At 33.3% G+C, this 14,923-nt stretch overlaps 1 protein-coding gene across 1 annotated transcript; it reads right to left on the bottom strand.

Annotated features, from left to right (window-relative positions):
• Positions 1-13,396: 13,396 nt before the first annotated feature.
• LOC143532297 (uncharacterized) lies at positions 13,397-13,834 on the bottom strand. Its single transcript, XM_077027385.1, has one exon. The coding sequence runs from the start codon at positions 13,832-13,834 to the stop codon at positions 13,397-13,399; it is 438 nt and encodes a 145-aa protein (XP_076883500.1).
• Between the last annotated feature and the right edge of the window lie 1,089 nt (positions 13,835-14,923).

Raw genomic sequence — 14,923 nt, 5'->3', positions numbered from 1 at the left:
TAACCTAAGTTCTAGTGTCCTTGTCACGACAACATTCTCTAAGTAAGGTACCTGTAGCTTATATATAAAATAATGTTAACTAAATGAATAGTTGGTGAGTTCACACAAGTTTTGATATAAGTATATAAAAATCTACAATTTCATGAACATGTGTAAATGAGCAAGTAAAGTCATTTCCAGTTGGGATTGTGTACCAACGTACTCGGATAATAGCGCAAGTAAGTGTCTTTTCCGTTGGTAACAACCAACGTACTCAGATCGGGGGTCCCTATTCCACTCATAACATCGAGGTCCTGAGTGCATAGGGGGGAGTATGATCATACTTAATGAGGAAACCATGAGTACGTAATCTTTGAGCAAGTAAGCATATAAACACACAAGTCCATGTAACGAATTGTAGTTTGTAAATAATGAATAAACAAAATTGTTTGTTGATAGGATACACATGCTATCCCCAAAATGTATAAAAGCGTTAAAAAGGGGGTGTGAGAAACTCACCTTGAAGTTGAAGACAAACTTGAAATAAACCGAAAGTGCATAAATGAAACCGAAGCAATTGAACGTCACGAACTAGAATTAAAAGTACAAAATTAATATTAACTAACGTCTTATAAAAAGTAAATAACTCGGGTTGTCAGGATTTTGTAGTGTTGAATGTATATTGTATCATAGAGTTGGATTATAATATTATTTTGTACATTAACGAATTTTAACGAATTATTAACAAATTATTAATTTAATATTAGTTTAAATTATAAGATTAATATCATGTTCGAATATTTTAAGGGTTACAGAAATATGGGTGTCAACGATATATTCTATTTTGAAAACCGAATATGTTAATGAATTTAAGGTTTAACAAACGAAAATATCTATACAAGCATATATCTATATAAATAAGTTGAACTAGTTTTTAAACGAACTTGACGGGTTTGAGATTTATAATGTTTATGAGTTATGGGTTTTTAACGGAATTTTGGCGTTGCCGGTATTGTTTTAAATTTACAACGATTCTATATGTATTAATTATATAATTATTTTGCGAGTTTTAACGAGCAGTTTGGGTTTGCAAAAGTTGATACTTGAACGAAAATCATTAACGGAAGTCAAAACATCTCTTATTTAACTATAAAACTAATTTTATTTATTTTGTATGATTTTATAAATATATAACTAATTTATTAAAACTAATAAAAATGGTTTTCATAAAATGTAAAACAGACTTGCTGTGACCCGGGTTCAAACCCGAGTCTCCATGACCACACAACACAAACACAACCACTGGACCACTTTAATATTTTTGTTAAAAGATGCAAACCAATTAAATATAAACAGAAAACCCAAACTTCATCTTCATCACCATAACCCTAGGGTTTCAATTCTCCATAATCATTCTAGGTTTGATTAATTTGAGTTAGGGGTTTTGTTTGTCGGGTTTAAACGAAGCAAAACCATGTATTAATTACCTTATTTGGTGACGGAATGACGGCGAACGCAGCTTGGCCGGAATCGGGAATCTAAGAACGGAATTGGTGATATTAGAGAGTTTGCTAGTGTAAGTTTATGATTGTAGCACGTTTAGGAATAGATTAGGATGCTATTTATAGTTGTAGATGGTCCGTTGGATGTTTGATACGAGTTATTGAGATTTTAATAAATCCGGCGGTTTGGGGTATGAATCCGAACGTTCTAGTGTGTTATTACGCGTAATGGGTCTTGATTAAGCATTAATATGATGGAGAAACGAGTTTATATCATTAAGATTGATTAAAATTAGCGTTTTGAAGTGTTTTAATGGCTCGCTAGAGTTTCCTCGCCGTCGCCGGAGGATCCGTCGCCGAAAAAACGTGAGGGAGGTGGGGAGGACGGCTGGTGCTGCTGTTTTATTATTACTAGGATATAGCCCGTGTTACACACGGGTGGAAAAACATGTAAACAAACATAATAAATTTAGACAACAAATTCATGCAACACAAAACTTCTTCAAACTTACGGACCAAAACGCTAACTATTTATATTGTTTAGATATTAAAAGTTAAAAGTTACAATAAGTTAATGTACATTGAACAACCAAAAAACATCAACAAAAGACATTAACATGTTCTTTCATATTAAATCACCATCAACTTCTTCAAACATTCTATCAAAAGAAACTAATTTTGCTTCACCACCTGAAAATATAATAAAACAATAGCATCCAAATTAAATATACCATAATAACATATTTAATATTGAGTAACATTTGAACATTAATAAAGTTGTTTTTATTAAATTTTTATTTTTATTAAAACAAAATAACATATAACAATAAATTAAAGTAAAAGGACAACATAAAACATCTTTCTAACTTAAACCACTAAACCAAAAAGATATATCAATAAAAACATTTTTGGCCGTCATTTTATAACTAACAAATTTGATACAATTTCAAAACAACCCGTTTTGAAATATTTTCAAAATAGTTACAAAATATAAAAAATTGGAATTAGTCAACTTTAAAAAATTATGAAACTGTTTTTGATTTTTGACCAATCTTGCAACAAACTTTTAAATCGCTGACATTAATATTTTGTTAAATTTGCAAAACTTAAAAATATTTTACAATAAATGAATTCTCGAATAACTTTGGAATGATTAAAATATTTATGTTGACTTTGGAAAGATTAAAAAATTTATGTTGACTTTGAAAATAATTAAAGCTGAAAAAATTTATTTTAGTTATAACTTATTCATTTGGTTTTTTTAACAACTAAGGAAAGTCAAAATATATAAATTATAATAATGGGATAATTAGGTTATTATTTCGGTCAAACCACAAATTAAGGAATGTGTTTATAAAAATGGAAAAAATTAAAAACATAAAAAAAGGATTGTTCATTCGGTTTTTGAAAACAAAAAGGAATGTCAAACTTTATAAAGTGTCATAATTGGACTCTTAAATGTGTATAAATCTAAAAATGTAAACTAATATGAATGTTCAAAAACGATTTAATATAAATGGTCAAAAACGATTTAATAAATATTAAAAAATTGTTTCCGAAAATAAAAAATACTATTATTTGAAACAGAATTTGTATTCAAAATCATAATGTACTTATAAATCACAAATAGAAGTTGTATTCAAATCATAATGTCCAAAAATATAAATTTGATTTTCAAATTAAGTTTATTTAGAATGTATGGTTATATACTACTACGTATTATTTAATATTCTTATTTTATAAATTATATAAAAATTAAAGATTAATTATCAAATTATTTCCTTAAATATAGTTATTTTAGTCAAATCGTTAAATAAAGCAGTAATCATTTGAATTTGAAGTTAAAATTAAAGTCAAAACGTAAACTAATAATGGAATCAGTTAGGTACATTACTATTTATAATTAATTAAAGAATAATATATATTTGGAAGATGAATATTATAATTTAATATGTAATTTAAATTTAACTTGCATATTAAATTGGCCGGAAATACATGAAATATTGGGCGGAAATTGGTCGGAAAAAAAAATAAATTATAAAGTGGCCGGAAAACAATTAAGAAATTGTAAGAAAATTCAATTATGAATGTTGACTACCGTAAAATATAACAAACTGGCCGGAAAATCTTATTAAACATAAAAATATGTTTATAACAAACTGGCCGGAATATATTCATTGGATCTTATTATAATTAAGTATCTCTATGTGCAATAATCGTCTGTTAATAAGAAAAAATAACAAATTGGCCGGAAAATCTCATTAAACATAAAGATAGGTTTATAACAAAGTGGACGGAAACCGAAGTCACCTCTATGTGTAAAAATTAACAGTCAATCCATATGTTCATCAGGAATATATTCATCGGATGTTATTATTATAATTAACTATCTGTATATGCAAAAATTGTCTGTTAATTACCTTTCAAATGTTCATCGAAGAATCGATCTGTTATACGAATAATCAATTGTGCAAGAAAAACCTTACAGCATCTCTTATGCCAAACGATGAATTGAACGGAATCCAAACGATTGCAGAGCTTTTTTACATATGGAAATGAAGAATAACATGGTCAATAATGGAGAAATCGGAATATGACGGCCGGAATTAGAGTTTAATAGTAGCGGCGGATTAGGTTTAGAGAGAAAACTGATCGGATGGATTGTTTGTGTGTAATGGAAAATGGAGCGGGTTTTTATTTTGGGTTTTGTGGTTAAGATGACACATGACAGCATAATAGAGACTCTTAGAATGGAAATTTGGTGACATGGAGGCATAGGTGGATAGCCTAGTAGAATGACATGTGTCAAATTGTATTGATTTAATAGATTAGTAAGATTATTAAATATATTGAATTATTTACACTTTAGATCCTGATCTTTCAAGTTATATTAGAATAGAAGTTAAAGTATAATTTACAAAATGAACCTTGAACTTTGGAATGTTATATATACGTAATTAAAGTTATATACTTTGGTTTATTTTCATATTATACCCGTATAGTTCGGGACTCGTTTAAGTATGCATGTTTGAACTTGGAGTATCGTTATTGAACAATACAAAGATAGAAAAACAACGAATAGTGATTATAACATGTCGTAAATATTATTAAATAAACAAATGGTAATTATATATATAATAAACGAATAATACGAATACATCGAAACATCAAAATGAGTTGGTTGACGAACATGCTTAAAACGAAACTTGAAATATACATTTATATTTATACATATGTTCATAAATAAAACCAAAAATTTAAAATGGGTCGGATTTTCTGGTTTGAAAAGTAACGAATGTTACACTTAATATTAAAAAACTTACCAACGTCGGGATCCTCCGAAACGACGATCTAAGCCCTTGCGAGGGCTACTTCCTCGTCCTCAGTCCATTGCTTGTATGGATCACGTTGCCACATCGGTTCCCCCGATTTTTTTTGCTTTTTTTTTGTTTACGAGTAAGGTTTTGGCTTGAACCGGAGACCCGTGTCTTTTGAGTCTTCGTCACCGTCACCGGCTCCGGTTGGGTAGACCCGAACGCCGGCATGATGTTTTGGGGCATGAGGTAGTTGGCATACATGTTTAAGTTTGGGTCGGGAAAAGGAAATGGATAGTTTAGGTTCGGTTGGTTTCCGGTGTTCGGGATACATTGCATGTTTACGTTCATTTGGTTTTGCAAACCATGGTATTGACCGAAAGGAAGGAATGGTTGGTTCGGTTGGTTTGGGTTGTTTCTAGGATTCATTTTTGTATGTTTTTTTGAAGAATTTAGTTAATGGTTTGTATGAAATTGATATGAGGTTGGAAAAGAATAGGTATGTGTGTGTGTGTATTATGTTTAGGGATGAGCATGGTACCGTACCGGTACCGAAAATACCGATTCCGAAAAACGCAAATTCTTGGTACCGGTACCGAAATATTCAGCTCGATATCGGTACCGGGATTATACCGGTAATGAAGGTAAAAATTAGGAAATCCCGATACCGTGTCGTACCGTACCGTACCGGTACCTGTACCCTACAGATCCCAAAACTTACGAATTTGATACCGATTCGGTACTGGCTGTATCGAATCGGTACCGATTTTGCTCATCCCTAATCGTGTTCGTCAACGAGGTTGAAGTTACAAGCATCGGAGGGTGTGGTTGGTGTGCTCGGATTTGTCAACGACGTTGTCCTTGACTTTTTTGAAGCTCTGGATGATGCGCCGGCTCCTCGATCTTCAAATACTTTCCTCCAAAATATTCTGACGGCTTGAAAGTTAGCTACAAATTAAAATTATTTTTCACAATTAATATACAATTTTAATAAACACTAAATAAAGTTATATAAATACTTAATATTAAAAAACTTACCAACGTCGGGATCCTCCGAAACGACGATCTAAGCCCTTGTGAGGGCTACTTCCTTGTCCTCGGTCCATTGCTTGTATGGATCACGTTGCTAAATCGGTTCCCCCGATTTTTTTTGCTCTTTTTTTGTGTTTACGAGTAAGGCTTTGGCTTGAACCGGAGGCCGGTGTCTTTTGAGTCTTCGTCATCGTCACCGGCTCCGGTTGAGTAGACACAAACGCCGGCATGAGGTTTTGGGGCATGAGGTAGTTGGCATACATGTTTAAGTTTGGGTCAGGAAAAGGAAATGGATAGTTTAGGTTCGGTTGGTTTCCAGTGTTCGAGATCCATTGCATGTTTACGTTCAGTTGGTTTTGCGAACCATGGTATTGACCGAAAGGAGGGAATGGTTGGTTCGGGTTGTTTCTAAGATTCATTTTTGTATGTTTTTGTGAAGAATTTGGTTAATGGTTTGTATGAAATGGATATGAGGTTAGAAAAGAATAGGTATGTGTGTGTGTGTATTGTTTTAATTAATTTTGTTGTTTTTTTTAATTTATGACCGTTCCAATGTTCATTTGATTATTATTAAATAATAAAACAAGGCGATGAATATTACTCGCCCCTCCCTCCTTTTCTTGCCCCACTTATCGCCTGGGGCGATGTTCCAGCCGAATTTCGCCTATCCTCGCCCCAACTTCTTGTTCACTACACAAAGCCTAAGATAAGGATGACAACCTACGTGCATAGCGTTTAGAAAGACATTGAATCTGAGTATGTACGTTGTTTCTATTTTCTTTTCTCGCATAAGATGTGGATTAAGATGATATGCCTAGCCTAATAGCGGGTCGAATGGAGCATTGGATTTCATATGAGCTTAGCTTCTTATATCATTTTTGCATGTGAATTGATTGGAAGTTTTTGGACTAGTATTTTCTATGAAGTAAACATAGAAAAAAATATCGTATGTTAGATCGAACGTTGTCAAGCGTTACGAGAAAGTTGTCACGCACCATTAAACGCGCAAGTCAAAAATACAAGCTTTACTATATGTGGTAATATAAACTTTGTAAATTTCAATGATCTTTCATAAAAGTTGGATACATGCTATGATATTACGTTATATTATTATAGTCTACCATAAATGCAATGATATTACGATATATCCGGTCTCTTTGTCAAATAGCAGTATTATAATGTCTTCAGACTCCTCATGTTCAAGACTTTTTGACTGTCATCCCAATCGAAGGGTTAGGCCAGCACATGTCAGCAGCGGAGTACCGGGTCATTCTTAAATATCGTTAATGATCCCCCTATTCCCAGTTGATGAGTCCTGGCCGGTCTGTCATAAAGTTTGTTTAAATAATTTTGGTGAACATGCGGTTAATTGCAGAGAACTTCCAAGGTTAATATAGACATGATTTGGTCAGGGATGTCATTTGTGATGTGTGAAAATGGATGGGAATCTCAGCAAAAAAAAAAAGAAGTTTATGTGAATCTCTTGTCGGATCCGCGTGAAAGAAGGTCCACTCTCCGACCAGCGAACATTCTTGTGCTTGGATGTGCGGGGGGGGGGGGGGGGGGCATGCTTGCGTAGACCTTACTAAGGTGTCCCCTCTTGTCGGGCTTAGGGACACTAGGGTTATTTCTAGGTAGCTCGTGTTAAAGGCAGAATCATGAAAAATTGCTAAGCACGAGAAGCATGTATTGAGAATCAACATGCCCTCATTCCTTTTGCTTTCGATACATTTGGGTCTCTTGCCCCCGATACGGCTACGTTTCCAAAAATAGTTCAGCGGGTCGTGCATAGCAATTCTACGACGCCGAAGAAAGATAACTTTGTTTTTCAGTAGAATCGGTTTTGTCATTCAAAAGGGGTGGCGGCGCAGCTTGTTTGTCGTTTACATGTGTCTCTATTCTAATTGGACCCTTTTATTATAATATAAAAATTATATTCCCATTAAAAAAATAAGTGGAAGAACTTTGATCTCGTCTCACACACACACACACACACACACACACACACACATATATAGGGGTGAGTTACTGTACAATAATCAGTTATCGTACATTAGGTACGCGAGCTCTATAAACGTCGATTTTACGCGGTGGCATAATCGTAAATAACCAAATCTAATTCTACAATCTAATTCATCAATTGATTCATCAGACGTCCATCCATATCAATATAATTCAATCGTCGATCCATATCAAACAAATCTACAGATTGACATCAAACTAAATTGAGTTATCTAAACCTAAAAAATGTACGTTACCTGCGAATAAACTTCAAACACAATCGGTCAAATTTTTTTACAATTAAACAAACGATTGTTGTTTGTTCTTCAATGTTTCGCCTAATCATACATATTTGAGCCTTCAATTTTTACTATTGCAACTCATTTTGGATGTTAAACAAAACTGAAGACACAGTACATTTAAACGTTCTGACGAAAAACGAACATCTTTAAACGTTCAAGTTTAAAAGTTCTGTACCAAAACTTTAGAAGTTCTAACAAAAAGGTTTAGAAGTTCTAACAAAAACATCAATCGATTATGGAATTGTAGAAATAGTGCACTCAATCGAGCTCTGGTTAGGGTTCAAAATATTATGTTTAAACGTTCTGAAACAAAACTGAAGACTTTTAAACGTTCTGGCCAAAAAAGAATATCTTTAAATGTTCTAATACGTTCACAGATGTTCTGGGTGTTAAAAAAATGAACATCTTTAAACGTTCTAAGAAGTTCTGCGTGTTCAAAAAATTTTATAAGTTGTGATAAAGTTTAAGTTTAGAAGTTCTAAGAAGTTCTGAGTGTTCAAAAAAGTTTAGAAGTTATAAGAAGTTCTGGGTGTTCAAAGAAGTTTAGAAGTTCTAAAAAGTTCTGGGTGTTCAGAACTTCTAAAACTAACCAAAAAAAAAAAATTAAACACCTGTAAACATGAAAATGAACACTGAAATCACTTTATATAATCTCATAATCATCAAACAATCATCAATCGACCGTTAATTTGATCATGGATTCGATCATATGAACAAAACATGGAACGTTTGCAACTGGGTTTCTGCAAAACTCAAAATTGATTAATTGAAACTTCAAATTGACGATTAATTGGACTAATTTCAAAGTTTAATTGATCAATTAGTTAACAATTTCAATTTCAATTGGCCAATTTTATCAACTAACATGTGAGCAACGATTGATGGTTGTGTCGGAGGAAGATGGTGGTCGCGAAGGTGGATGGTGGACGGAATCGTTGAACGGCGATGGTGAAGGTGGACGGAATCGACGGGAGAAGAGGTTGACGGAGGCCGGCTCGCGTAATTGTGATTTTATGGTTATTGAAGATGGACGTCTGAGAATATCGCGTACCTATTGTACGATAAAGGATTTTTGTATTCCATCCTTTATCTATGTATATATATACACATATATGGGTGGTTCATTGGAAACTCCAAAAAAGTGAAAGACCTGGATAATCATGAGTATTTTTGTCCAACTTTCCTTTTCTTATGCATGATTTGATTCAAATTAACCATTTCTTTATTCCCAATCCTCCCCCAATGCATCTCCATCTTCAGCATGTTGATTCCACCGTCCACTATGTCTGCCATTCTTCATATCCGTCATGGTTTGTTCTGTCGTTCGTCTTCTCCTCGTTCATCACCATCTGATTCAATTCCACCCGTCAGAGATTCCCTCGTGAATTCTTCTTGTCTGATCTAATTCTAGAATAGGTAAACCTTTAATCCTTACATGATGTGTATTACATGTTAATGTGCGTTTACACTAAAATTTTGTTCATACGCTTTCTGTTCCATGGCATCTAATTTCAGTTACAAACATCAAACCCTAGCTTTCTCCTTTCAATTGAAGAGGCGTTCTATGATTCCGATTGCTCAATCTAGTAATCGTAGGGCTTAAAATTACGCCACTCAATCTAATTTTCTCACGATATTTAGTGAAATTAATCAATTTGTTGCTTTTAGGACTATATATGTCAAGTTATGAAATCATTCACCATGTTTCGTTTCAATTAAGATCGATGTTCCGTGCGTAATAGGTGTCGCTACTCTCTTATATGTGATTGAATAGGAGATGTAATTTGATGACAACACGATTTGTATCCTGCACTTTTGTTACCTTATTGGTATAGGTGGGGGTTTGTAACTTACGGGTTAGACCAATGAAAGACGTGAATCCGGATTACAAAAACCTATTTTGGCCATTTTTCCTAATCGGTTGAAGCTAGACAAGTGTGCTATTCAATCAATCCTTCTTCTCGTCTTACTTCTCGGTCCAATCTAATGGAAAACACAAAATATGAGGTATTCGATCAAACCTTTGGAGTCGGCGCGATGTGGATCGAATGAACATTGAAGAGACATCATTGGGTTATTTAAGTATTCTTTGGAAAAAAAATGAAATTGGATTGTTTCTTGTTTTGTCGGGATTTTTCAAGTTTGAATTTTTTTTTTGCTTTTACTTGGATTAATGTAATTTTTCTAGTTTGAAAAATGGTTTGGATTTTTTTAATTTTGGATGAATTTTTTGGATTAATGAATTGTTTGTTTGACTTCATGTTACAAAAGCTGCAGTTTCTCTGGATGAATTATTTGAAGTATTATTGTCATTATTATTATGCTTATTTAGCTTTGTTACGTGACTTGTGTATCTTTAGTGGAGTTCGGGAGCAGTGTGTGAGATATGCACTGCAAGTATAGTTTTTATTCGGTGCAAATCGGTTCTGTAGAACCCCTTTAAGACCTATCCCATAGAGCAGTTTAAAACTTGGACTGACACATGTGTAATTGGTATGGTTTTGAGGTTTAGCTTTCCATCTAAAAGGTTAAGTCCAAGTTGGGTCATATCCGTTGCGCAGTCCTAGGTCTAGGATAAAATACATACTTCAAATTTGGGAAATTTAACTACATAATCAAATGACTTTGATTATGTTACCACATGTCGTAGGTGGAAATTTACAAGCAATTTTCAAGTCATTCACTCAAATTTTGTTCATATTCAAGTTTATAAACTAAAATGCTAGAAATGTACAATAAAATTTGGAATTTTCGTTGACTTATGCTACATTTTATGTGATTTTTAAGTTGTAATGGAATATATGTGTATGTTTTTGTTAGGATTCATTAGTTAGTTTCATGGAATCCACATTCTAGTTCTAGACTGAAGTATGAAATGTGGCCATATGCCAATATGATGAAAGTGATCAAAATATGTTAACAATTATTAATTAGAAGTTGTTGAATCAAATAACACTTAGTTTACATGTTTTGTTGACAACAAGATGGAATAGAGGCTTTAATAGTAGTCATCTTGATAACATGAGAAAATGTTTTATTGTAATCAATCCTCTTTTTTTGAGTATCTCCTCTCACCACCAATCTAGCTTTTTAGCGCTCAACAGTCCCGTCTGCTTTTTGTTTAACTTTAAATACCCATTTGCATTCAATAGCTTTCTTTCCGGGGGGGGGGGGGGGGCAATAACATCCCAAGTATTATTGTTTTCAAGAGCCTGAAATTCAGCTTTCATGACATCTAGCCATGCAGGAATGATGACAGCTTCCTTATAAGAAGTAGGCTAATGTAAATTAGAGATCGCTTGGTGAGAGACTAGCTAGAAGGAAGACGATGCGAAGAAGAACAAGAGATAGAATAAGAGCATGAATTAGTGAAATGTGAAAACAATGATGAAAAGATTCAGAGTTATTACAAACATAGTCATTTAAGTATGTGGGCGGAACATAAGTTCTTGGAGATTTTCGAAGAGGTTCATTAGGATCATGAATGGGAATGGAAGATGAAGGAGTAGAAGCAACGTAAGATGAAGGATTAGGAGCAGGATCTATAGGAGAACTAGGAGGAGTAGACAAAGGATCATCAAAATATTGATTGATGAGATCGATAGATGGAAAAATGAAACTTTATTCGGATTTAGTTATTGAAGGAAATAAAGCTTCAAAGAAAAAAGCGTCTCGTGATATGAAAACTTCATTTGCGTCAAGACCATACAATTTGAATGCCTTTTTATCAAGAGGATAACCTAGGAAAACATAAGGCGCGGCCCTTGGTTTGAATTTATCTCTTTCATGAGATATGGTGGAAGCATAATTAAGACAACAAAAAGTCTTCACATGAAAATACGAAGGAGCATTTCCTGTTAAAACCTCATAAGGGGTTTTATTGTTAAGAATTTTGATAGGAAACCGATTGATTAAATGTGTTCAAGTTAACACACAATCACCCCAAAACTGAACCTGAAGCTTAGATTGAAACATAAGAGCTCTTGAGGTTTCAAGAAAATGTTTATGCTTTCTTTCAACAATACCATTTTGTTGAGGGATAGCTACACAAGTGGTCTGATGAATTATTCATTAGCCAACAAATAAACACTTTGAATAGATCCAGACCCTAACTCAAAAGCATTAGTAGATCTGATGCATTTCATAGTGGTGACAAACTAGTTGCTAACCATTTTCAATAAAAGACTGAAGTATAGGAAAAGCATTGATCTTATTGGAAATCAAATGCGTCCATGTGGTTTTGCTGTAATAATCCACAATGGTTAAAAAAATTTTAAACCCATTATGTGTAGCTGTGTGATACGGCCCCCAAACATCAATATGAATGAGGTCAAATTTTACTAGTTGATGTGGTACTGGAAGGAAATGGCAGTTGTCGTCGTGCCTTGGGACATATATCACAATGCTCAAAAGATTTCAAAGAAGAATTAGAAATGAAAGGCAATTGTTCTAGTTTGTAGCTTGGTTAATGACCAAATCTGTTGTGGCCTCTTCAGAAAAAGGCACTACAAAACACATGTGTTTTTAGAGAAGAAAACAACGCCATCAGTGTCAATGCATAATTTTGAGACAGAAAGCAGATTATGAAATGTGGCACAAAAATGACATTTGACAAAGAAATGTCACCGGTCCAAGGAATAATCCCATATTGATGGACTTTGACAATTGTGCTAATTAGGAAGAGTGATGAAAATTGGATTTTTAATTTTTAAAAAAGGGATGCTTAAAAACATATTTCGATCATGGTACATATGATCATTGACACCAGTGTCAATGATCCATTTGAAGAAATGTTTTGAAGAATTATAAGACATTATACATCGGAAAGATTTTTGATTGATGGTCGTGGCATTGCCAGCAGCATATGTAGTTGAAGTACCATATTAAACTTTAGTTTGCTGCAATAAAGCCGTCATATAATTATATTGTTGTTGAGTTATACATTGATGCTGTTCAAACTGATTTTGATCACTTTTTCCTTGATCTTCAGCAAGGTTAGCAAACTTCTTTCCTATGGTGAACTTGAAATCTTTGGGAAAACCAATCAGCTTATAGCATTTGTTAACTGAATGCCCATATATCTTGCAATGAGTTCACACCAAAGTTCTTCTATTCTCCCATGTTCCTCAACTGCTTGCATTCATAGATGTAGTAAAATCAGTGCTGATGTGATTTTCTTTTGCTTCTCCCCTTGTATGAGAATACCATATGCACGATTGATAGAAGGAAGAGGTTGCATCAACAAAATGTTACTTCTGATCGTGTGCTAACTATGATTAAGACCAACAAGAAATTGAATCAGCCTTTGATCCTCATCACTCTTAGCAAAAGAATGAGCATCTCCACAAGTCCATGAGGGAATGGTATTAATCGCATTCAGCTCACCCCAATTTGACTTCATCTTGGAAAAGTAGGTAGCAATATCACTGCTTACTAGAGTGATTTGGCAAAGGTTCTTTTGAAACTGATAAAACTTAGCACCATTTGCCTTTACATAGCGAGAATTAAGCTCATTCCAAAGAATCTGAGAAGTTTCAGCATACAAGACACTATAATTGATGTCATGAGTGAGAGAGTTAATAATCCATGAGATCACCATGTCATTGCAACGCTGCCAAACTGCTAGATGTTGGTCGTTATTTGGCATTGTTAAAGTGTTGATGATGAAACCGAGCTTGTTTTTAGCTGATATAACAATCGTCATTGCTCTCTACCATGCATTGAAGCCAGTACCATCAAAATTTTTTGTAACTAGGATCATACCAAGATGATCAGAAGGGTGAAGGTAAAGAGGGTTCGAAGAATCGATGGACATATTTTGAACAACAGAACTGTTCGATTCTGCCATTGAACACAGAATAAATGAAACAAAAAAATATACAATGTATAAAGGAAAGGACTTATACAGCGTATAAGTCAAAATAACTTATATGAAGAGAAAGGACATATACAGAAAGGAGTTATACGTCGTATACCTACACAGCGTATAAGTGAGGAATTAACCTTTTGACAAGATTTTGTGTGAAAAGAAGATGAAAAGATTTGATACTTTGATAAACGGATCAAGAACAGGAATATGACATGTTGTGAAGATATCATGAAATTTGAATAGTAAAATCTTCTAAAATAAAGAAAACAAAAGAGAAAACAGATGATTTGAGGTTTTTAAAAAGATAACAAGATCAATTTCTGAAGAAACACAGAATCAATGAAAGAATCAAGAACAAAAGGTGGATGAAGAGAGAAAACCGGTGAATCAAGGAAAACCGGTTGAAACGAAGAGCATGATTAAGAACAATCTATGATACCATGTAATCGTTGAAAAACGATGATACAATAAGAAAAGAAGAAAGAGGGACAAAGAAAAATTTATTTCAATCAGAATCAAAGTTACAAACACAAAAACAAGAAAACTATATATATATATATATACACAAACACATACCTATGTAGGATCAGGATCATGTGAGAATCATTTTGAAATTGAGAGCTTTGAGAACCATTTTGAACTACAAAAAAATTATTTTTAAGAAAAATAAATAAATTATAGAACAAAAAAAACAAGAAAATAAAAAAAGTAAAAAAACCAAAAAACTTTATTTCCCGGTTTCATAAAAAAATTAAAAAAAATATCGGTTTATCAAAATTATACATATATGTATAATACTTATCTTTTAAAATTATACAAGTTATTCTTTATACACATATGTACAATTAAGATAAATGATAATGTATATATGTGTACATTATGTAAATCAAGATTAAACAAAACTATACATATGTGTATAATTAG

The sequence above is a fragment of the Bidens hawaiensis genome, unplaced genomic scaffold (genome assembly GCF_021521415.1).
Source record: "Bidens hawaiensis isolate Kalapana, Puna unplaced genomic scaffold, B.hawaiensis_p1.1 tig00000702_1, whole genome shotgun sequence".
Taxonomy (NCBI): Eukaryota; Viridiplantae; Streptophyta; class Magnoliopsida; order Asterales; family Asteraceae; genus Bidens; species Bidens hawaiensis.
Note: the sequence above shows the minus strand (reverse complement) of the source record. Positions and strands in the feature narration are given on the sequence as shown.

Coding starts and splice junctions, on each gene's coding strand:
- LOC143532297 (XM_077027385.1), bottom strand. CDS start 13,834: ATGACGATTGTTATATCAGCTAAAAACAAGCTCGGTTTCATCATCAAC.